Source organism: Humulus lupulus, chromosome 5 (assembly GCF_963169125.1).
Source record: "Humulus lupulus chromosome 5, drHumLupu1.1, whole genome shotgun sequence".
NCBI lineage: Eukaryota > Viridiplantae > Streptophyta > Magnoliopsida > Rosales > Cannabaceae > Humulus > Humulus lupulus.
In genome coordinates this window covers 233,506,301-233,529,752 of record NC_084797.1, presented here as the reverse complement: position 1 = coordinate 233,529,752, position 23,452 = coordinate 233,506,301, and the positions used below count along the sequence as shown (strand labels likewise).

Below are 23,452 nucleotides of genomic sequence, written 5' to 3'. Positions count from 1 at the left end.
ACTAAGCTTTGAAGTCAAACTCTCTTCCTTGACTGCCTCCCACTTCATCTTCTTCAAAATTGAATGTTTTGTTTTCTGTCAATTGATGACCGCCCTCTTCATGATTTGCATATTCGTCATCTTCTTCATTTTCGGAATCTTCGGAATAGACACACTGTTCCTTTCCCTTCAGTCTTTTGAAGCATGTTAACTTGTTGTGACCAGCCTTCTTGCATAAACTACATTTCCTACCGACACTATTTCTTGTTCCTGCTATTCTCCCAGTCCCCTTAGATTTGGTGAATTCTGGGTCTTGCACAATGAACTGGGACGCCCTATGCATAGGGAGGTTGGACGTGCAACTATCTCCACCAATCACTAAAGCTTCTTTCAATGTTGCACAAATTCGATCAATTTCGAGTGTAGCAATACGATGTGCATAGTTGGTCCTACTCGCGAGGAAGGCAACCTCATTCATTCGATTACTTATTTGTCCAAACCTAGCCTTTTGGAGGGTGGTTTTATCAATATGAATACAACTATCATTCCACATTGAACTCTCTCCTGACCGAGCTTCAATTGTCCACTGCGTCACAATAAGTGACTTTGGCATGTGCCCCATGTCTAGGTGCTTCATTACGGCAAACATATGCCTACATGGTATCCCAAACGTAAGAAAATATTGGCATTCACAGACAAAAAAGTCATGAGCGAAAGTTGCATAGACTGCTCGGCTTGGTCCCCGACGAAACTTGTGTAGTTTCATCATTATAGCACCCTCCATTATGGTTTTTGTGAGTACAGTGTAGTGGCCTTCCTTTGACATTTGTCGTCTAACCTTAAAAAACATATTCCTTGTATATATCCTTGAAAGTTCTTCCTCCATAACTGGTAAGTTCGTCACTCCTAATTGTGGTGATGTGTGCAGTGACTCATAATCATCGGTTGCTTCGCGATGCCTAACCCATGAAAGGGCCATGTCAAGGGCCCTAACAAATTCATATAGCTTCAACTTGTAGTTCAATTTTTTCTTCAGAACGGCATTAATACCTTCGTTACGTTGGGTGGTTGACATGCCACAGAAAAAGTTCCCTCTCAAGTAGGTCTCTGCCCATTTATGTCTTGTATTGTACAATTTAGCACCATACTTCTTTCCTTGCAACCCATACTGTATCATAACTTCACTGAATTTCTCCTCAAACTCGTCAACATCATAATACTTGAACACCAGCTTTGTTAGGCTTTCGCTGAAACTTGAGTCTTTCACCTTCTTAACAGCTTTGTTGTGCATATGCCAATAACAAAGGCGGTGGGTTGCATTTGGGATCAAAGCCTCTATTGCTGTTGCAATCGCCTCATCGCCATCGGTGACAACTGTTTTGGGTTGAGGCTCATCCATACATTCTAAAAAGGCTCGTGTCGCCCACATGTAGATGCTTGCAGACTCGTTTGCGAGAATTGCAAGGCCTAGTATGGTAGTCCTGAAATGGTTGTTGACTCCCACCCATACAAGTAACGGTTTGCCATAACTATTGGTCTTATATGTTGAGTCAAATGCGATTGCATGTCCATACATCTCATAGTCCAATCTTGACTTCCCATCCGCCCAAAACAAGTTCAAAAGTCGTCTTTTGTTGTCGTACGAGAATATTCCATAAAATCTCGGGTCGTGATCAACTTTATGCTCTAGATACCCGACAACACGACCCGCGTCCGATCCTGCAAACTGCACATTTGTTGCAGCAGACATACGATTGTACAGGTCTTTCACCGTGAACGACAATTTATGATAACCCCCCACCTTTTCGGCCATGTACGACATTATGTGGCATGTTCTAACACATGCATCCTTCATTGACTTTGCCTGCTGAAGATCACCAGGTGACATAAACCTGTTGGACCGTAGAAACTGCTTGTGGTCATCGATGGTGACCGGATGTGAGTGTTCTGTTAAGAACTCCTTGCAAATCCATTTACCACTACACTTAATCAGATTAACCCGGAATGCAACCTTACAATGGACTCTGGTAATTTTCTCCGGTTCCATTTTTTTATCCTGCCTATTTAAATTTGCCTCTAACCTAGACCCTTCCCTAGAGCACACCCACTCTCGCTCGCGAATCTGGCCATCGCTATTCTTCCTCATGTGACCTTTTCGAATGCTAAATCCAATCACTCTTCCATATGCATATATAAATTCCTCTGCAAGGTCCAGTGTCTCAAAAACATGGCCTATTAGGGTGTTCTTACTCAATTCTAGTGGGTTTTCAAAGATTCTGTACTTTGAAAAAATTCCCTCTCCTTCCTCATCCAACACAGTTGGGTCCTCATAATCTGCCAAATCCGGTCCTGCAAACGTTCGTGGTTCAAAATTATTTTCTCCATATAGTTGTTCTATTTCTTCCATTTCACTGATCTGCAATTCCCCATCCACATTCTCTTCTCCATTATAAAAAACTATTTCACTTCCCGCCCTGTTAAATATAACCAAAATAAAGGATTTCAGTGTTAAAGAGTGTATAAATAAATCAACTCCTACTATGAGTTTATCTCAGGAGGTATACTTTCACATAGGTATCAATATAAAACAATCGTATCACATTTATAATTAGCAAGATTTATCATTTCTTTTTAACTAACTTCAGTCATATGCTAACATATTGTAACTTAGTATAAACTTTACCAATTTTTAAATTTTATGTTTACCTTTGGTTAATGTGAAACGTTCAACAACTCTAGAGGATTCCATTTTTAAAAGATAAATCATGCATTTAATTGTTTAATCAATTCCACATAAAAATTGGTAATGAGGTTAAAAGTTACAATGAATATCAACGTTTTACACAATCTTGAAGAGTATATGGTGTGTGTAAAGGTTAACTACATTGTAATTTTATAGATAAGGTGGGAGGCATATAACCTGGGATGGAGTTCCTGAGAGTGATTTTCAATGGCCCTCTTTTCGCCGATTAACTCCAGATTGCTTCACAGAGGACTTGGCCTGAATCTATGCAACATTGTTTGAATTATTAAAGTTGTTTGGTTTTTTTCTGGTATGAGGAAGACAAACACGAATCACTTGTGCCTTTGTTAATGTTTGGGTTAGAGTGTAGGATAAAACAATTAATGAACAATAAAAATATTTAATTTCTTTTAACTACTCCTATGGTCATTATGACCTGTGAAACATGACCGGTATATCCAAAAGAATATCATAATTTTCATTTATATTAAACCAACCTGTGAACATTTAATGTGAACATAACTCAGATCTAGTACATCATCACCACTTGTCTAATTTCCCAATACTAAACCATGTCTACCCAATAGTAATCCGCCACATCAATTAAAATTTTATTACTAGTGTAATTGTGTTTGTGATCCTTTATTTTTATTTTTGTTACCGGTGGTATTTATTTTGTGTGGGCTTTTAAATTTTTTTTTTTAATAAAAATTATAAAAACTTTGTCAGTCAGAAATTGTAAAGTAAGCTATTGTCAATCATAATTAATGCTTTGTTTTTATATAACACAAGGGGATTTGTTATCAATAATAAACAGTGTGAGTGCAGATAATTTTTTGGTGAGAAATGCGGTAGAATTTTATCGCGAGCCCATATGGCAGTACACTTGCTAATATTAAAACGTGCCACACCTAAAAAAGTGTGACATTTAATAAGTTTAGTTTTAATTGAATCCAAATAAAAAAATTAAAACTACATATTATTTAATATTAAAAAGGTATACAACTGTAACAAACTTTAATATAAAAAAATAAATTTTGTTGTCTTCCTCCATGTCAAACTTTAGAAATTTAAAACAAGTTTAATAAACCCCCATTTTTTATTCCCTATTCATCCCCTCTCCCTGAGACGGTGATACCCCGTATTTCTAGCTTACTCATTTTCTTCTCTCACGGTAGACCACCACCATCACCTCTGTCATGCTAGCTCACGATGACCACTACAACCACCATTTTCACGCCATCGCCGATGAACCCCGAAAGCCACGACCACCACCACCTCTTCCGTCTCGCCACTACAATGGGTTTCACGCCACTTCTTCCACCTTTGATGTCGATGTAGAGCTCAATTGATGAAGATGATACGGGAACTGAACTTCTTTCACCAAGAGGAGGACAAAGCACCATGAGCCACACAAAAGTTGTAAACGAAGACAAACACAGTCATATAGTGGAAGAAAGCAAAGTTTAATTTTTTCTATATTAAAATAATATTTGTTCTTTTATTTTTTTATTATTTTTTTAGTTTAAATCAATAAAAAATAAACTTAATAAATATCAGACGTTTTAAGATGTGAGAATTTGTCTTTTTATAGCATTTGAATTTTTTGGGAGCCTGCCTTGCATGCACAGTCAATTTTTGCGCCTCACTAGCCATGTGGAAATTCAGCCATCCTTGGATCCCTACAAATTTACCTACATATTCAAAGTGTGTATGTGTTAAAGTTAATAAAGCTAGCTACCTTTTTTTTTTTTTTTTTGTATATACCGAATTTTTTTTATATATATTAGATCACATGTGAGTCTGACACGCTTTTTTTCTTTCTATTAAATTATAATATTTTTTCTAAAGTCTCAGCACATCTAATAGCCTAAAAACTAATGTAGTTGGTTCAAGAAATCTGATCACAATATTTGACTCAACCCACTGCTCAAGACTACCGTGTGTGCTCTATTCAAAAGACACGTGGAAATTCTACTGTGGTTAAAAAAAGTGAATATCTTATATATTTTAATTTGTCAAATATAATAAATTAAACTTTTGTTAAATAATAAATTAAAAATTACTATTTTTGTTTTACGTGATTATTTATTTGATAAAATCTACCAAAATTAATCTATTACTTGATTTGCTCAACAACAAAAAAAATTCAATAAGTTCTACGTTTTTTTAGTTAATTTTAATCCAATATTTTAAAAAAAAAATCTTATATGGCACTTTTTACTCAAAAATATTTGTAGTTATTATTTTAATTTTAGTTTCAAAAAATAAAATATAATAAATTAATTAGATTATATTAGTCATAATAAAACATAAGTAAAATATACAAAATGTGTAAATAACAGGAATTGTTTGTTTTACTGGTTTTTTATTTATTTTTTCCATTAACTTTAACATAATATTTTTATATTTAACATAATATTTTTATAATTAATGATAGATTGTAAACATGACTTAAACTTAAATAAAATTAAATAAATTAGTAATTAAACAAATTAAAATATAATATTTTAAAGATATTTTACAATGATAATTATTTAAATAAAATATAATTAAACTTAAACTTAATATTATATTAAACATATATTATATAATCTTTTGTTGTTATTGATGCATGTTGGTTGGTTACTGAGTATGACATGCATGGCTATTCTCGATGCATGTAAAATGCATTATTGAACGTGACATGCATGGCGGTTATTGGTGCATGTTGGATTGTTGAATATTATGCATATGATGCAGGAGAAATATGTGATTAGGACATGCTTTGTATACTGAGTATGATGTCATTCAGAGCTTAAGCCTCTGTGTTTATGCATGATCCTAAATGTACTAGTACTTGTTTAGCAAGCATGCTGAATACCTTGTTATGGATATTGAACATATGATTTATGTTTGGTGGCATGGCTTACCTGTTTATGGCACTGACTAGTCAGGGACCGACCCTAAAGTCGATGATCATGCATTGAATGGCTCCATGGCATTAATGCTGGACCGACCCTAAGGTCGAAGAACTTATAAGCGCTTGCCTGGTCTAAGACCAGATGTTCATAGCCAGGGCATATGGCCCCGGTGACTGTTTGTCACATGGCTAGGGGACGCTGTCCATAGTTACGACTCTAGAGTCGGGAGGAAGGTTATGTTGGTGACCAATCACCATGCACCTATCCTGCTAAAGCTAGTGAGATGCTCACTTATTTTCTTAGCCTGGTGATCCTATCATCACATGGCTAAAGGGTGTTGTCCCCAGGTTATGACTCTATGGTCATGAGGAAGGTTATGTTGGTGACCATTCACCATGCACCTATCCTGATCGAACCTATGAAAGGACAACCTACCGGTTAAGCCCTGGTGACCCTATCGTCACATGGCTAAAGGGTGCTGTCCCCACATTCGTGACTCTTGTGTTAGTCACCTATTTGTTTGGACAGTTGTTCATGAATAATTAATACAATCAATGTTGATATTATATCATGTTATATTGTGTTTTCTTGCTGGGCTTCGGCTCACGAGTGCTATGTGGTGCAGGTATAGGTAAAAGAATTCTGGACCATCCTTGAGTTGGAGAGCTTAGGTGATGACGTGTACATATGCAGCTGGTCGTCCGCCACGGCCGAGGTTTAAAGTGGAATTAGGGTTAAACCCTGTTTTGCCGCGTAGAACGGCCTGTTGTAAATAATTTTTTGTAATAAACTCTGAAATTTATATTTTCGGGATCCCAATGTATATATATTAAACGTTCTAGTGAAACGTTACATCTTATCCAAAATATTTAAGCCCTAAACCGCTAATCATGCTTAGTTACATGATTTTGGCCAAATGACTCGATTAGCGAGTTTAGCACTGTTTACAAGGCACACCGTAACGGTCGCTGGAGTTGGGGCATTACATATATATATTTTTAATTAATAATACATATTACAAGCAAAAGGCAGTCGAACCTTACCTGCGACCAGTATGGTCACAGGTTCCGCGTGCCTCATGATACTTTTATAAAGATCTTAGTCAATCCCGAAATTGACTCTCATGATTTCCTGAGTATCCGATTATTTAGGAAAGAATATCTGTAACATATTAATGTAATGCCCCTTAAGCCTATAAATAGAGAAAGATAGCTCAAGGAATGGACTTTTTGGCCTTCAAATTATTTGAGACTAGAGTAATTCTATTTGATATATTATCTTTTTCTTCAGAGATTAGTGAAACTTATTGAACCCTAGTTCTTTGATCACTCCTTTGAATCCTATATCAATAACAATTCAAGTGGACGTAGGTTATTACCATATTCTGGGGCCGAATCACTATAAATCCTTGTGTTATTTATTATTTCGTCATCACATTCTTTCCAACGTGTTTGTCCACACTAAGCAAATTTGACTTCGTGCCAGTTGGCCAAAATCAGGGTCAACAATATCTAAACACAACGTTGACATAGATATATATTTACATAGCTATATGACATATATATAAAATACAATAATATTTAAAAAGAAATTAATAATAGAAATAAAATAAGGATAGAAAAAGTCATAGTGTAGATAGTAGTATATATGCATCAACTATTTTTATTTTCTAATGTGTCTTACAATGTCCTTTTGTGAATTTGATGAAGAAAAATAGCTTCAATCACTTGATAAAAAATAAACTATCACACAAATTTATAAGATAAAAAATATATTATGTATGTCTTTATTATTTTTAAATAAATATGAATTAATTATTTAAATTACCATAAAATATCTTAAAAATATCATATTTTAATTATTATTTTTTGTTTAAGTTTATGTTTGTTCTAGTTTTTTATTTTGGCAGTGACAACAAAAGATTATATATTATATGTTTAATATAATATTAAGTTTAAGTTTAATTATATTTTATTTAAATGATTATCATTGTAAAATATCTCAAAAATATTATATTTTAATTTGTTTAATTATTAATTAATTTAATTTTATTTAAGTTTAAGTTATGTTTACAATCTATCATTAATTATAAAAATATTATATTAAATATAAAAATATTATGTTAAAGTTAATGGAAAAATAAATAAAAAACCGGTAAAACAAACAATTCCTGTTATTTACACATTTTGTATATTTTACTTATGTTTTATTATGACTAATATAATTTAATTAATTTATTATATTTTATTTTTTGAAACTAAAATTAAAATAACAACTACAAATATTTTTGAGTAAAAAGTTCCATATAAGATTTTTTTTTTTAAATATTGGATTAAAATTAACTAAAAAAACGTAGAACTTATTGAATTTTTTTTGTTGTTGAGCAAATCAAGTAATAGATTAATTTTGGTAGATTTTATCAAATAAATAATCACATAAAACAAAAATAGTAATTTTTAATTTATTATTTAACAAAAGTTTAATTTATTATATTTGACAAATTAAAATATATAAGATATTCACTTTTTTTAACCACAGTATAATTTCCACGTGTCTTTTGAATAGAGCACACACGGTAGTCTTGAGCAGTGGGTTGAGTCAAATATTGTGATCAGATTTCTTGAACCAACTACATTAGTTTTTAGGCTATTATATGTGCTGAGACTTTAGAAAAAATATTATAATTTAATAGAAAGAAAAAAAGCGTGTCAGACTCACATGTGATCTAATATATATAAAAAATTTTGGTATATAAAAAAAAAAAAAAGAGGGTAGCTAGCTTTATTAACTTTAACACATACACACTTTGAATATGTAGGTAAATTTGTAGAGATCCAAGTATGGCCGAATTGCCACATGGCTAGTGAGCCGCAAAAGTTGACTTTGCATGCACTACCAAAAAATTATCTCCTCACCAGTTTGATAACAAGTGGACGTAGTATTATATAAAAACAAGACATTAATTACGAGTAAAACAAATTCATGTTATTTACATTTTACCCCATATTTATCTTAGTGGTCACATCCAATAAAAGAGTAAAATAAAACCGTGTGGTCACTTCTAATAAAGATTAGTTTCTGTATTATTTGTCTGTTGTGGACTGCTCACTTGTGATTTCTTATATGTTAAAAATTGGGCATACTAATAATTTAAGTTTACTGATTACATGTTTTGTCCACTAGTTTCTCCAAGTCCAGCCCGCTTTCCCAGCTTCGATTCCTGCAACCTCTCTGCTGAGTAGCTTTCGGCAGTGCACGGGTACCGAGAAGACTTTATTCAATGTTTTGGACATTGGACAGTCTAGATGCATAGAATAATGTGTTCAGTTTATTTTATTATTGTATTAGCCTTTATTTGACCATTCAAATCCCACCATAATAACAGAGTTTTCCTTCACTCACATAATAAAAGGTTCAGTTTCTTCTATTATTGTATTACACGATCATAATAGAGAATGCGGTCACCCACACAATAAAAGGTTCAGTTTTTTTTATTATTGTATTAGCCTTTATTTGACCATTCAAATCTCATTGTAATAATAGAGTTTTCCTTCACCATATACCATACAACTCACTGGGACCCACAGAGAAGACTGTTCATCCACCATCCCACTTACTCTTATTTATTCTATAAATAACTAAAATTTTCTCCAATATTATCCCACTGCAATATGTTCAATGTCCCCATGAAAATTAGAGAAAAGTTGGAGTGTATCTTATACCCCATCTACACACATCATTTCAATATGTAAGAATCTTCTAAGTAAGAGATGAAGGAGACGTGGACGCCTGAAGAATTTCAATGCACAAAATGTTTCCGGCTTAACCATTTTCAAATTGGTAAAGTAAGATTTCCAACTATGTTACACATTTCTATTTCAATCCTAACGTCTGCTTTATACAGGCAAACCAATCGACCTATAGGGGTCACTAACAATTATGAAGGTTATTCAAGTAGATTTACTTTCCCACATTTGTTTAGCATCTAAACAAATAAACTTATATAAGGTGGCCTCGGCCACACCGCTTTCCAATCAGCACAAAAATTCACCTACCCGACAAGCCTATAAGAATTAGTAGGTGGTGGTATAGGTTGTGTTGGTGCTGAAATTGATTATCTTTATGAAGGCCGCGGAGTATCCGCATCTCATCAGTCTTGTAATTTCAATAATATGTTTAATATGCAACCTTTAGTATCAAATAAGGTAATCTTTATATGTAGTATTTTATTTTATTTTTGTAAAAGTATTTCTATTAAGCATTACCTCCATGTATTATCATATGAGAATGCAAATTAATAGTTGTAGATGTTTTCTTATCTATGGATAAGAGGTATAAAATGTTTGTACAATGTAAATGTTTGTAATATTCAAAATTCCCAAAATAATGAATAAAAGTATATGGACAACAAGATTTTTGAACTTTATTTTAGATGATATAATTTGTTAGATTTTTTCCAAAACCTACATGAGGTTCGATACCCTGTATATATATAGGCTGTCAATAGTCGGGGAAATGTCAGATACCCTTTATATTTCTTAAGCACTTCCTTAGCTACACGATTGAAACATATACAAATACACAGCTTTGATGATGGAATGGCACAAGTCCTGTCTCCGTATCATGCGAGACATCATACAGGTGCTATAATTAACTGTAATTATTGGAATATTAGCCACAATAAACAATTAAATTTCCAAACTAAAATATTAGAGTACTCCCATCCGGTGAGGTATATTACCAAAATCTGTAAAAAATAGTTAAAATCAAGAAAAATGGGTATCCATTGGATGATGTAATTTAAAAATATTTTTAGATAAAGCTACAGTACAAAACTATATCGAATGCACACTATTCATCCTTCAACCCAATATTATAACATTAAAATATATAAGGATGTTATTAATAGTTATAAAAAATGTTTGAAATGAATAAAAAATGTTTGAAAATTTAATATTTAAATGATATATAGAAAATAAAAAATAAAAAATCTGATGTATGGTACAATGTAAAATTCATAGGTAAAATAGAAAAATGTGTATCTTGTGGAGGTATTTTAAAGGATGAAGTAGAGCACCGGATCAGAGTGCTCTTACATACTAACCTAACCAAAAATCTTTGTCTCACTTTATAATTAATCATATATTAAAGATTACTAAAGATATAAGGATGGATATAGAAACATGTGTAACTGCTCTCATGCACTGTTCATTAACAGTACGAGAGTTTTCAGTACATGGGTGTACATATTAGTAAGTTATTTTATATTTGTTATTCAGGCCCATGTGTAGTTGAAACACGTGTAAAAAATAAAATCCATACACCATCCCATCAGTGCTACTAATATACTATACTTCCAATTAACTATCACTACCTACATTATCTTCTAATAAACCACTGAAGAAAACACACAGATGAAGGTGGAAGCAGTATCCCCGAATGCACATTTCCCACTTGTTGTTTAACTTCTCCTCATCACACTGTATGGAGTCGGACTCCTCCATCGATTCATGCAACAGGGAGGTGTTCCCAGAGGAACGAAGACTGCATCGGGGCTCGCCGGATCCAGAGGAGTTCGGACAAATGGACTTTAAAATTGCTCCGGATGATCCTGTGGAAAGTGTGAAGGACCTAATGCAGCAGCTCCATGAAAAGGATTTCCAACTGTCATTGGAGAGGACTATCCGCCGTAACCTGGAAAAAATCAACCTCAGTTTGAGGACAAAGATTGATGCTTTGGAGAAGAAGTTGCAGGAGAGGTCCTCCCACTTAAATATTCATACCGTTCAAGCCTCAATGGACTACAATGATGCCATATCCGACTAGGGGAAGGTAGCCGAGTCATCCTTCCCGGATATAATGCATGACATGGGGGGCGTTAAAAATATTCGACAGGGAAACGTTCCACGTACTGGGGATCGACTTGTTCCAAGGCAGTAATTTAACAAAACTCCAAAACTAACATCATATTACTGGATGGTAGTAGGTTGGATGGTAATAGTGCAGTCCCAATTAGGTGCCGTATAAATGTAAAAAAATAAACTGATGGTAAGAAGTTATGGTCTTGTAAGTGGAACTATGATGTTTTTGATGCTTCTGTTCTTCATCCATGTAAACAGTATACCCTTTAATATAATGAACTTTGATTCTGTCAAAAAAATGTTGGTAACTAATGATTAAGTGAATGTAGGATAATATGGAGAAGTTGGTATTGATAATGATCTTCTCCTATGATTATTGGGATCCTATTTGTTGTTATAAACTAATTTGAGTAATTGATGCAAAAATAATAGTTGGAACACACGTGAGTAAAACAGAATAAGTTGAACGACATTTAAGACTCCCATTGGCATGTCTCCTTATCGGTTGGTTTTTGGTAAGACTTGCCATTTACCGGTGGAATTAGAACATCGAGCATACTGGGCAATGCGAAGGTTGAATATGGATTGGAATGCAGCTGGGAAAAATAGGCTAATGCAATTGAATGAACTTGAAGAGTTTAGGAATGAAGCCTATGAGAATGCTAAGATTTACAAGGAACGCACCAAGAGATGGCATGATAAGAACTTGTCCCGAAAAGAATTTCAACCCGGTCAGCAGGTATTATTGTTCAATTCACGGTTGAAACTTTTTCCAGGAAAATTGAAATCGAGATGGTCGGGTCCGTACACAGTAGTAACAGTGTTTCTGTATGGATCGTTGGAGTTAAAAAATCGAAATAATGAAACATTCAAGGTGAACGGTCAACGTGTGAAGCCATATTTGGGTGGTCCTATTGATCAAGCCAAGTCAATTATTTTGTTGAAGCCTCTCTGAAGAGGAGGTCAGCGTCCGGCTAAATGACATTGATGACAGCGCCATTGGGAGGCATCCCAAGTTCATTTAAGTTTTTTTTAGTTTTTACGAAATTTTCGTTGAGACAATTTGTGTTTTATTTATTAGTTTTTGGTTTATTTTATTTTATTGTAAATATTATGGTTTTGTCATCGTGAAATACGTGAAAAAAAAAAGAGAGAACAAAAATAAAGAAAAAAAAATAAAAGAGGAAATTGTGGTTTCTAGAGCAATCCTGCGGCCGCAGGAATCATCTTCTGCGGCCGCAGGATCAGAGAGTTGGGAAAAATGGACGTAATCCTGCGACCGCATAATTTGCATGTTGCGGGCGCAGGTCCAGAGCTGCACGCCAAATGAGTCATATTCTGCGACCGCATGAATGGGGTCCTGCGGCCGCAGGATCCAGTATTTCTTTAAAAAAAATAAAAGAGGAAATTGTGGTTTCTAGAGCAATCCTGCGACCGCAGGAATCATCTTCTGCGGCCGTAGGATCAGAGAGTTGGGCAAAATGGACGTAATCCTGCGACCGCAGGAATGGGGTCCTGCGGCCGCAGGAACCAGTATTTCTTTAAAAAAAAAAAAAAAAAAATTAATAATAATAATAGTATCAGATTTGTTTTCTATCTTTTCATCTTCATTGTCTCATTCTCCTTCTCTCCTTCTTTCCTTCTTTCAATTTTTTTTTTCAAGAGGCAATCTTAGGCCAACTCCAAGGTTTTGTAAGTATCACTCTCTTCTACTCATTTTCACTCTCTCTCCATTATCATCTACCATTGTAAGTCCCCTTCCTCTTTCTCCTTTTAATTTCTACATTGTGTTCTTAAGAAAAATTTTCATGCTAATCTCTTCAATCCGAAATTCTGTGTAGTGTTTGATAAATATATCTTATTTCTGGATTTTTAAGATATTATTGAAATAATTTTGCATGTGAGTGGATTTGCATGTGGATTGAGAATCTTTGATTTTGCAATTGGGAAATTTTGACCTAATTTTGGGTCTGAATTTTTCTTTGTGATTTTATGAAATTGAATTGACATTGGTGAAATTGAGAACTATAGTTGCTTATTTTTATGTTCAATTTCATTGGGTTTTCATTTTATTTGGAGAATTTTGTCATTTTCTTATTATAAGGGGTAAATTTGGGGCTTTTGACATTTGAAGGAATTGATCATTGTTTGTGCTTGTTTTGAGTGGGGAATTTTATAAATTAAACATTGATATCACTTTTGCAATTGGTGCCCTTGAATAAATTGTTGGTGGAGTGTGCATTCTTTTGAGTAGTCCTGGTTCTTGAGTCATAATGTCTACCGGTAGAAAACGTACTAACACAGGAAAAGCTAAGAAACGTCAACCACCTCCCCCACCCATAGAGAATGAGAAAGACCTAAATTTTGAGGATGTGCCTAGGTTTTTCAACCCAACAGCCAATTCTAGGTACATTCAAGATAAGGAGCATAGCCTCATTCGAGAGAGAGGGTTTGCTACCAATTGGAAAGATGAGTTTATTGTCCCTGAGGAGTATACATCAGTGATTAGAGCCCATAAGTGGGAGGTTTTCTGTGCACCTCCAATTGCTGCTATTATCCCTGTTGTTAGAGAATTTTATGTTAATGCTTTTCATCATGATTATACCTGGGAAGCAACTGTTAGGGGCAAAATTGTGAAATTTCACAAAAGTGATATCAATAAATTTTTCAAATTGCCTACCTTAGAACATGATGAATATATGGACTTACAGGATCAACTTTGTGAGGAGAGTACTTGGGACACTATCTTGCAAGCCTTAACCCCGCCAGGAACTGAATGGACCTTCAATGGCACTCATCGAGTGGGGTTTCCCTTCAACTTATTGACTAGGGAGAAAAGAGTGTGGTTGTATTTTATTTGTTCAAATCTGACACCCAACGAATCCTTTACCATTGTCACACCTAGTAAAGCCGTATTGCTGTATGCTGTTTTACACAAGAAATCCATAGATGTTGGCAACATTATTACTTCTAATTTAAATGAGTGTTGTGTCACTGGTTATGTAGGGCTTTATTTTCCTAACCTCATCACTATTTTGTGTTTGCAAGCAGGGGTCCCCATTAATGACTTAGAGGAGAAATTGCCCCCTCTAGTTTATGATCTGGTTAAGATTAACAAGGTCAAAAACTTTTTCAGCTGATCCTAGTGCAGGTACTTCAAGGCAGGCTGCTCGTCCACCACCAAGACCTCAGAATGCCAACCAAAGGTTGGACACTTTAGTGTCACAGTTTCAGCAGCACCACTTGTGGAGTGTCGGTGTGGCACATAACCAATATGCCTACAACCAAGCTTTCGCCACTCAGTTTGGCAAAGACACGAGTGGATTTCCACCATTTCCACCACCACCTAATTTCACATATCCTCCACCTGAGGGGGATGATGAGGCCGGTCCTTCAACCTTAGTCGAGTCAGGTAAGTTTCCTTTCCTTAGCTTTTATTTAAACATTGGGGACAATGTTTTTGATAAGTTTGGGGAAGGGGGATTTAGTTAGTTGAGTCAAGTAACTGTTTCGTTTGATGTTTTGTGTTTTGTTAAATTGTTAATTGTGTTGTGTGTTAGGGTGTCTAGAGAGTCTATCGAATCAAGATAACAATGATTAGCCGATGAGAATAAGTGAATGACTTGTAATATAATTCGAGAAAAATATGCTTGATTGTAAAAACAATCCGTGTGCTTGGTTTGACCACTTCTTTGGATTACTTTAATTCATTGAATCACTGAATATTTTATCATGATTGGTAAATTCTTGCATTTAAATAAATTTACACTTGTTGAATTTTGAATGTGGAAAGAATGTATGAACAAATTCTAGAACTTGCTTGCTTACTATTTGAGGCGAAATCATAGACAATGCTTGTTTAGGAAAATGATTTAGGCGATTTTTTTGGAACGTTTGAGCCTTTCAAGCCATCCTTGATTAATTTATCCTTAGTTACCCTTTTCGAGCCTAAAAGTATAACTTTTTATTGTGAACCACTTATTTTGAGCCTAATTGAACACTTAATTATTTTTTTTCATTCCCTTGATCTATACCATGAGCATATAAACATATAAATGGGGATTGAATTGTAATGGGTGTTATTGTTTGATTTGGTTGCGACAATAGAAAAATAAAAGATTGACAGGAAAATTTAGAAAAAAAAACATTGAAAATAAATTACACTTCTTATGTTTCACATTGAAAGACATAAGTTTGGGGAAGTGTAGTTGAAAAAAAAAATGAGACAAAAAAAAAAAAAAGATACAATTAGTGTGAATTCTTCTCAATCTTGAAAAATAAAGGGAAATTTGGGATTGTTTGGATTACAAAGTGGATATCCGGTGTGGTTTGTTTGGATTATATGCTTATGGTATATATGAGCCTAAATGACTATTTTATCTACCGGATGCTAAGCCTCTCAATACAAGCTTTAAAAGACCTCTTGATTCTTGAACATGCATTGATTTTTATTAGTGGAGAATAATAAGTTAGCAAGCATATGGAAATTTGGGATTTGATGGATTGATGGTGAGAGTTCAGCATGTGTAAATTATTTTAAATATGATTTATTTACAGTTCATGATTGAATAGACAAACAGACCAATGGGTTAAGGTAAGTTGAAGAAGTGGTTGGATTGAAAATCTGGATTACTTGTCAGTTATTGTTCGAAAATTATATATGCTTGTCATTCATTAATTTTGAGGCTTTAAAAATTGTGGGTATCTTGATTCATTTGCTTAGTGTTTTTGTTTTTTGTTTAGTTTTTCTTAAGTTTTGTTTTCTTTGCTCGATGGCGAGCAAATGTTAAGTTTGGGGAAGTTTGATAAATGAGTTTTAGACTCATTTATCTATGTGTTTTTCAGGTAAAGTATTAGGTGTTTTGATTTGTTTTGTTCTATTTTACGTTTGTTTTTGTATGTTTTCAGGTGTCGAAGGACTTAGGTGTGGAAACATGGTGGAAAAATCGAAAAAATGACAAAAAGTGGTGGAAAATGTGTTTCAGAGTACTTCCTGCGACCGCAGGAAGTGTGTCTTGCGACCGCAGCTTCAGAGGAGTTTTGCATTTATAGAGCATTTCTGCGACCGTAGGAATAGTGTCCTGCGACCGCAGGATGTGTCTGAAAAGGAGAAAAATGCAGATTTACTCTTGGATATCTGGACTGAGAGAGGAGGCTAAAGAGGCTGTGGATTGATCATCTACTTTTTTTTTTATTTTCTTTTTAATTTTAGTTTATGTTAATTTCATGTTTATGGATTTCTTAATGATAAACATGAACTAAATTTCTGTTTAGGTTTTCTAATTGACTCTCTTGAAACTCTATTATGATTTAATGCATTTATTTATTTCTTCTCCATCTGAAATCTATTTCGTTTGTGTTTATTGTTTATGTAATTGATTGATCACCTCTTACATATGAATTATGAATTTGAATCAAAATCTGAAAAGTGAGATTTGAATATGCTAAAATTGAATAGACATATATTTCAATTTAGAACGAGAGTATCAAATTGGTTTATGTGATTTATGGCTGTATACATTGCTTCCTATTGTTTGAATTGACCATAGAAATATAGGGAATTCACATTAGGTCCAGTTTTCTCTTTCTTAATTCGAATAGTTAACCCTTTTGTATGCCTATCATTTCAGTGAGAAGAATTTCAGTAATAATTAAATTAAAGAATAATAGAGTGGATAGTAGAGAAGATTAGGATTCCTAATTGTTTTACAGTGAATTTAATCATTGTGTTCTTGTTATTATTTAATTTCTGCAATTTTTATATATTTCTGTCTTTTTGTTTTCAAACTTCACAAATCCTATTTTTATTAGTCAAATAGAAACTAAAAATTAATTATTTGGTAATTGATAAATCAATCTTCGTGGGACGATACTCGTTCTTATCGAGATTTATTACAAATTGCGATTACGTATACTTGCGTAGCTTCATTTTCGCAACAGTTTTCAGGTTAAGTGTTAGGGGTTTAGTTTTGTTTTGTTCTATTTTACGCTTGTTTTTATGTGTTTCAGGTGTCCAAGGGATTAGGTGACTTAGGTGTGGAAGCATGATGGAAATAATGACAAAAGAACAAAAGCTGGGGGAAAACGGTGTTTCAGGCTACTATCTGCGCCTGCAGTAAAAGGATTTTGCGGCCTAGACTGAGAGAAAAGGAGGCACTTTTGCAGACCTGGACTGAGAGAAGAGGAGTGGGATCATATTTTGAGAGAAGAATTGTTATCAATATGAATATTTTGGAGTGGGATTATATTTACTTTATGATTAATTTTTTGTTTATGGATTTCTTAATGATGAACAACTACATTCTCTATTAGGGATTTTAATTGAATCACTGGAAACTATTTTACGAATTAAAGCAAAGTTTTATTTTATTTATTCCTCCATTCAAATCTTCTCAGTTTATGTTTCTTGTTTGAGAATTGATTGGCCATCAAATTTCATAACCTACACGATTTTTAATCAAAACTTACAAAGTGAGATTTGGATATGCTATAATTAACTGGACATAAAATTGATCATTCAACTTTCCATATATGATTATTTATGTGGTTCTTCAGTTATTGTTCTTATTGCCTCCTAATGCTGAATTTCTCATAGAAATATAGAAAATGATTCGTAAGGTTGAGTTTTATATTTCGTAACTTGAATATAAATAGATTTTGTTAACTTGCCATCTTAATAAGAATAAAGAATAGAACAAGCATCGATGAATATTAGAGTGGATAGTGGATGAGATTGAATTCCCTAATTTATTTTTCTATTAAATTAATTTCTTGAAGTGTTTCTGTTAGTGTTTTCAATTTATGGTTCTGAGTTTCACTTGTAATTATTTTGTTCATGCAGAAAATTTTCCATTTTACAAATCAAACATTCCATTAACCAAATAGAAATTATAAATTAATTTTTTGGTAATTGATAAATCAGTCTGTGTGGATGATACCCGAATTTACCGGTTTTATTACGAATTGCGATTACATATACTTGCGTAACACAAAAACCTTGCAACATTTTCATTTTTTGCTTATTCCCTTTCAAAAAAAGATTTAATATGACAGCTGTGATATTTCACATAGGAACCAAAATGAGGTCATTTTCTATGTTCTCCATTCAAGTTGGACAACTAACATTACGAATTTGTCAGGGACAACATGCACACAAGTTAAAATCTCTACAAATGTTAGTCTGTACAACTAAAAAATATCTTCACATGACAGTCCACCATCCATATATTGTGTTATGTGTTAGAAAGAAATATTCAACTGACTTGTAAAAATTTGAAGTAGAGAAAGAGCAAAATGGCCCGGTATCGGTCCCAAAAGATGAAGTACTTGTGCAACCAATTCCATCCTATAAAGGCGGTCCCAAAAAATAACAACTGTCAAACACTCCCCTGTAAATACACTTAAAATAACTTCCTATTTAATCCCCCCCCGCCCCCCCCTCATTCCCGGGTTCTTCGTCTTCTTCCACACATCGAAACCAAGCTGAACTTTGCCCCAAATTTTGTTGTGCGTAGAAGTAACCAGCCCAAGAGCAATGTGAATCCTCTCATTCGCAGAATTAAACTAAAATGAAAATCATTCAATACATATTATAACTCAGTACATCCATATTAAGAAAACTTTTGTAATTAAGGACAAACAAGATTAAAAAGTTATTTAACATACCCCTCTTCGACATATATAAAAGACACTTACAACGGAGTGTTTGAAATAGACCTCGTGACGACCCTCAATCCGGTTAATGACGTGGATGCCACAGTCATATCCATTTGATTGTTGAAGAACTCCAACATTTGTCTGAAGCTGAAAACGGGTGAATGAAAAAGAAGGCCCCATTTTGTCGGCTATTTGGTCAGCAAGTAAGTAATCAAGTTTCTCCATCTGAAGATCAATTAACAAAATCATCAACTTCTAAATTCATGAATATATTACACTCCCACCTTAACTAGTTCTCTTCCAAATTTAACAATAAAACATTTCATTAAAATACCATTCTTATTTTGCAACTATTAACTTAATCCCACACCAAAATCTAAGTTACACTTATCACCATTTTCACAAGACCACTTCCAGTTGACGACCCATGTTTGTCCAACATCGAGTCACATATTTCTACAATACCATCACCGATGTGTACTATAAAAAGCAACCAGTGTTCTATTTTGTCATTGTGGATTGGAATAAAAATCTGCAACTCAGAAACATAACATTACTAATATTTAATATTAGTGCACAAGAGAACAGTACAAAGTTTGTAAGGGGAACATACATGCTGACATTTCTTCAAATCACCAAAGTAAAACTTCCGCGCAGAATCATCACGACCATTGTCTGGGAATAAACTATTAATGCTAATTCCAGCTACCTGTGTTGTGATATAGTCGAATTTAGTATTTATCGGGCCCAAACAACCAAACTAACCAATGAATAGACCAACCTACTGTCAATCTTGTATTCAAATACCAAGCTCTTCCGTCTTCTGCTGACACTAGCAGAGCTGCACGTGTGTTCACCTCGCAAACAACATTCAACACTTACATAAGTAAAATAATATCAAAATAAATTATTAAACCAAAAAACATAACATACTTGAATTAAACATTCATGTGCTCCAACTGTTTCTCAAATCTAATTCTCTACTACTAAATGCATATTCAATTTTATGATGAACCCGACTTTATACAAACAGATGCAAAATTAGTTTATTATAATATTTCAACAAATTAAAAAGGTTAAGTGTTAAACCTCACCTCACCCATCACCTTCTTACCCGGACCCAAGCTTCTAATCAAATCTCTATTGAGGAAATTAAAATCCGTCTCCACCAATATTTCACTGCATACAATCAAATTATTTGCTACTTACAATAATTTAGATATATAAACTGTCATTTATTCTCCATAATTATATAAATTTGACTCAAACGAACTTACTCAGGTACAACTGGGTCAAAAATAAATTCAACCAGTGACGCAATATCAGGATCGTCAAGTATCGGGGCACTTGCATTAAACGGACCAATCATTTTCATCTGAACATCACCCTTTAATAGTGCAGAGCTAAGTGGCAATGACTGAGAACTACTCTCACCCTGCATATACATAATATTCGGTACTAAAGACAATAATATTGAACAATTAAAAAAAAAAATTAATATCATCGTTACCTTTCCAATATGGAAACTACCACCTAATGCAGCTGCCCGACGATGGCTTGTTCCCTTAACGTCTGTAAATAATGTCATCGGCTTTATCGTACCTACTCTAGCCTTCTGCATTATCCACAATCAAATATAAATATGTCTTCAAAATAATGCTTTTGTATATACAACAGAAATATAAGAACATTCAAATTCAAATTACTTACTTTCATCGACATCTCACGCTGTAGTAGAGTTTCTCCAAATTGGGATGACATCTTAAAAACTTTATCGTCAAATTTTCCCCTCTTCATTCCCCCACAACTACCCTCCGTCTTATGTATAACCTTTTCATTTTTCTTACATAAATTGGTAGAACTTACAGAACCAAATTTAATACCACTCAAACCAAAAAAAGAAGTGGGGTGATTCAACTCCCCGGATTGACTTTTATGCTTCGGTACTTCACCACCATGGATATCTCCAACCTTAGTTTCATACTTATTACCCCCTTCGACGAAACGAACTCGCTGAATATCCAAATCAACCCCTTTCCCTTCATCATAAATCATTTGGTTCACGAGTTTCGCATCATCACAATTGCTGCCAAATCTTGTAACCATTTCACATTCATACATTCTTCGCTCATCATCTGTACGTTTCCTAAGATCAATTAATGTCTGCAAATCACCCATTATAATCCGTACACTATCCTTCACCTCCCGATACTCATTCCGTAGGCTTTCCACAGAGTTTAATATGTGATTAAGAAATAACTCTTCCATACTAAGTCTCCTGAATTTTATCAACTTAAATTTCAACTTTCCTTTATCAATTATGTCATCAAAACATAACAAAATCAATAACCACTAATATATAACATTTTATAGTTTTAGACTTTCAAAGAACAACATCTCAACCATTTGATATCAGTTTTACCTCCAAAACTCTATGATACTCACCTTCACTAAATATATGAATGTAACGCCCTGGCTACCCCAGAACAGTTACGGAGAACGGTGAACCGGAAATTTGACTCGCTACCCGAGTCCTTTGGCTAAAAACGTGATCTAAGTGTTATTATCAGGTTAAGGTGGAAAACCAGTAAAAGTAAAGGGTACATTTCATTAAGTAAATAAACTGCTCATGAGCCTTTTAAAATGTTTACAAGTAGTTCGTATTACAAAAGAGTCGCTACAGTTTCATATATACAATCCCCGCCGGCCTAAGCGGCAAAAATAGGGTAAACCCCTAGTCCCTCTGAGAACTCCTTGACCGTGGCGGTCAAGCGGCCCTGTATGTACATTACATCGCCCAAGCTCTCCACTCAAGGTTGGCCAAGCTTTTCCTTTCCTTTACCTGCACCACGTAGCACCCATGAGCCAAGGCTCAGCAAGAAAACACAATAAGATACGGTATAATATCAACAACAATCATAATAATCATCCAGGACTATCAGTCCAACAAATAGGTGACAATAGCCAAAAGTCACAGTAATGAGCATCGCTCCCTCTAGCCATGTGACGATAGGGTCACCAGGGCTTAATCGATAAGTGTTTCATTCATAAGTTTGTTCAGGACAGGTGCATGGTGATTGGTCACCAACATAACCTTCCTCACGACTCTAGAGTCGAAACTATGGACAACGTCCCTTAGCCACGTGACAAACGGTCACCGGGGTCATATACCTTGGCTATAGTCATCTGGTCGTAGACCAGGCAAGCGCTTGTAAGTTTCTTCGACCTTAGGTCGGTCTCGCATTAATGCCATAGAGCCACTCAATGCGTGATCATCGACTTTAGAGTCGGTCCCTGACTAGTCAGTGTCTTAAACAGGTGATTAGCAATCATTAGCATTTGATATGCAATCCACGTTCACATATAACAAACAACATGCCTCAATATCAAACCATGCATGTCATATACCTGTACAGGGTGCTACTGTGTCCATACACTGTTTTCTTACCTCAAGTTCGAGCGAGAAGTATGATAAAGACGACCCCTGAGAACGATCGGTCTTTTAGCTCCTTAGCGGTTACCTAATCACAACCAATTATAACCTCCATTAATGAGAATCCACAATAATAGGGTCTTAACCTAAGCACCATCCTCGGGACCTCGAAACATGCCCACACGGTGAGTAGAATCGATCCCGGGCCTTAAGGATTGAAACCCCAAGTCAAAAACCCTTAAAAACACTCAAAACGGGGTTTGGAAGGAACAGGGTAGCGCTACAGCGCTCAACCCCTAGCGCTACAGCGCTAAACACAGAACCGCCCAAGTGCCAGAAACCCTCCTGAGGAGCGCTATAGCGCCCTAGGGTGGGCGCTGTAGCGTTACCTCCAGCCCAAAACTTCCCTGAACCGACCTTCTTCATCTCCTTCGATTCTAACTCGATTCCCAAGCTTCCAAAGCCTATTCTTGATGCCAAATGAACCCAAAAACCATCCCAACACATCCCAAACATCACAAGCATGGGAACCCTAGCCAAAACTCCCAACAAAACCCATGAATTCACCCTAAACATTTTAGCTGCAAAACAAAACTAAAACAGAGCAAACCAGAGAAACTATGGTTAGAAACTTACCCAAAGCTTGGCTTACGAAGCTCTTCAATAGTGGAACACACTCCCAAACTCCCAAGGCTTGCTTCCCAAGCTAGAATCCTCAAAGTTGGCTCAAAAACCACAAAGAACAGAGAGAAAAAGAAGGTACGGGAGAACTCTCAAAGATACTCTGTTTTTCCATCACCTTTTTCAGCTAAATAAGGTTATATCTATCCTAGGGGTGAAATGACCATTTTACCCCTAGGTCAATTAATGGTTTCTA

General features: G+C 34.7%; 3 protein-coding genes across 3 annotated transcripts; 1 reads left to right on the top strand and 2 right to left on the bottom strand.

Annotated features, from left to right (window-relative positions):
* Position 1: 1 nt before the first annotated feature.
* On the bottom strand, positions 2–4,128 carry LOC133780079 (protein FAR1-RELATED SEQUENCE 5-like). Its single transcript, XM_062219958.1, has 2 exons — positions 4,001–4,128; positions 2–2,453 (listed from the first exon to the last, which is right to left on the bottom strand). The coding sequence occupies exons 1-2, from the start codon at positions 4,126–4,128 to the stop codon at positions 2–4; spliced, it is 2,580 nt and encodes an 859-aa protein (XP_062075942.1).
* A 7,848-nt stretch (positions 4,129–11,976) lies between these two features.
* On the top strand, positions 11,977–12,441 carry LOC133780078 (uncharacterized). Its single transcript, XM_062219957.1, has one exon. It carries the CDS (start codon positions 11,977–11,979, stop codon positions 12,439–12,441), a length of 465 nt encoding a protein of 154 aa, XP_062075941.1.
* Positions 12,442–19,427: 6,986 nt separating this feature from the next.
* LOC133834062 (uncharacterized) lies at positions 19,428–20,626 on the bottom strand. The gene is made up of 3 exons (XM_062263577.1): positions 20,420–20,626; positions 20,237–20,321; positions 19,428–19,999 (listed from the first exon to the last, which is right to left on the bottom strand). The coding sequence occupies exons 1-3, from the start codon at positions 20,587–20,589 to the stop codon at positions 19,874–19,876; spliced, it is 381 nt and encodes a 126-aa protein (XP_062119561.1). The 5' UTR covers positions 20,590–20,626; the 3' UTR covers positions 19,428–19,873.
* Between the last annotated feature and the right edge of the window lie 2,826 nt (positions 20,627–23,452).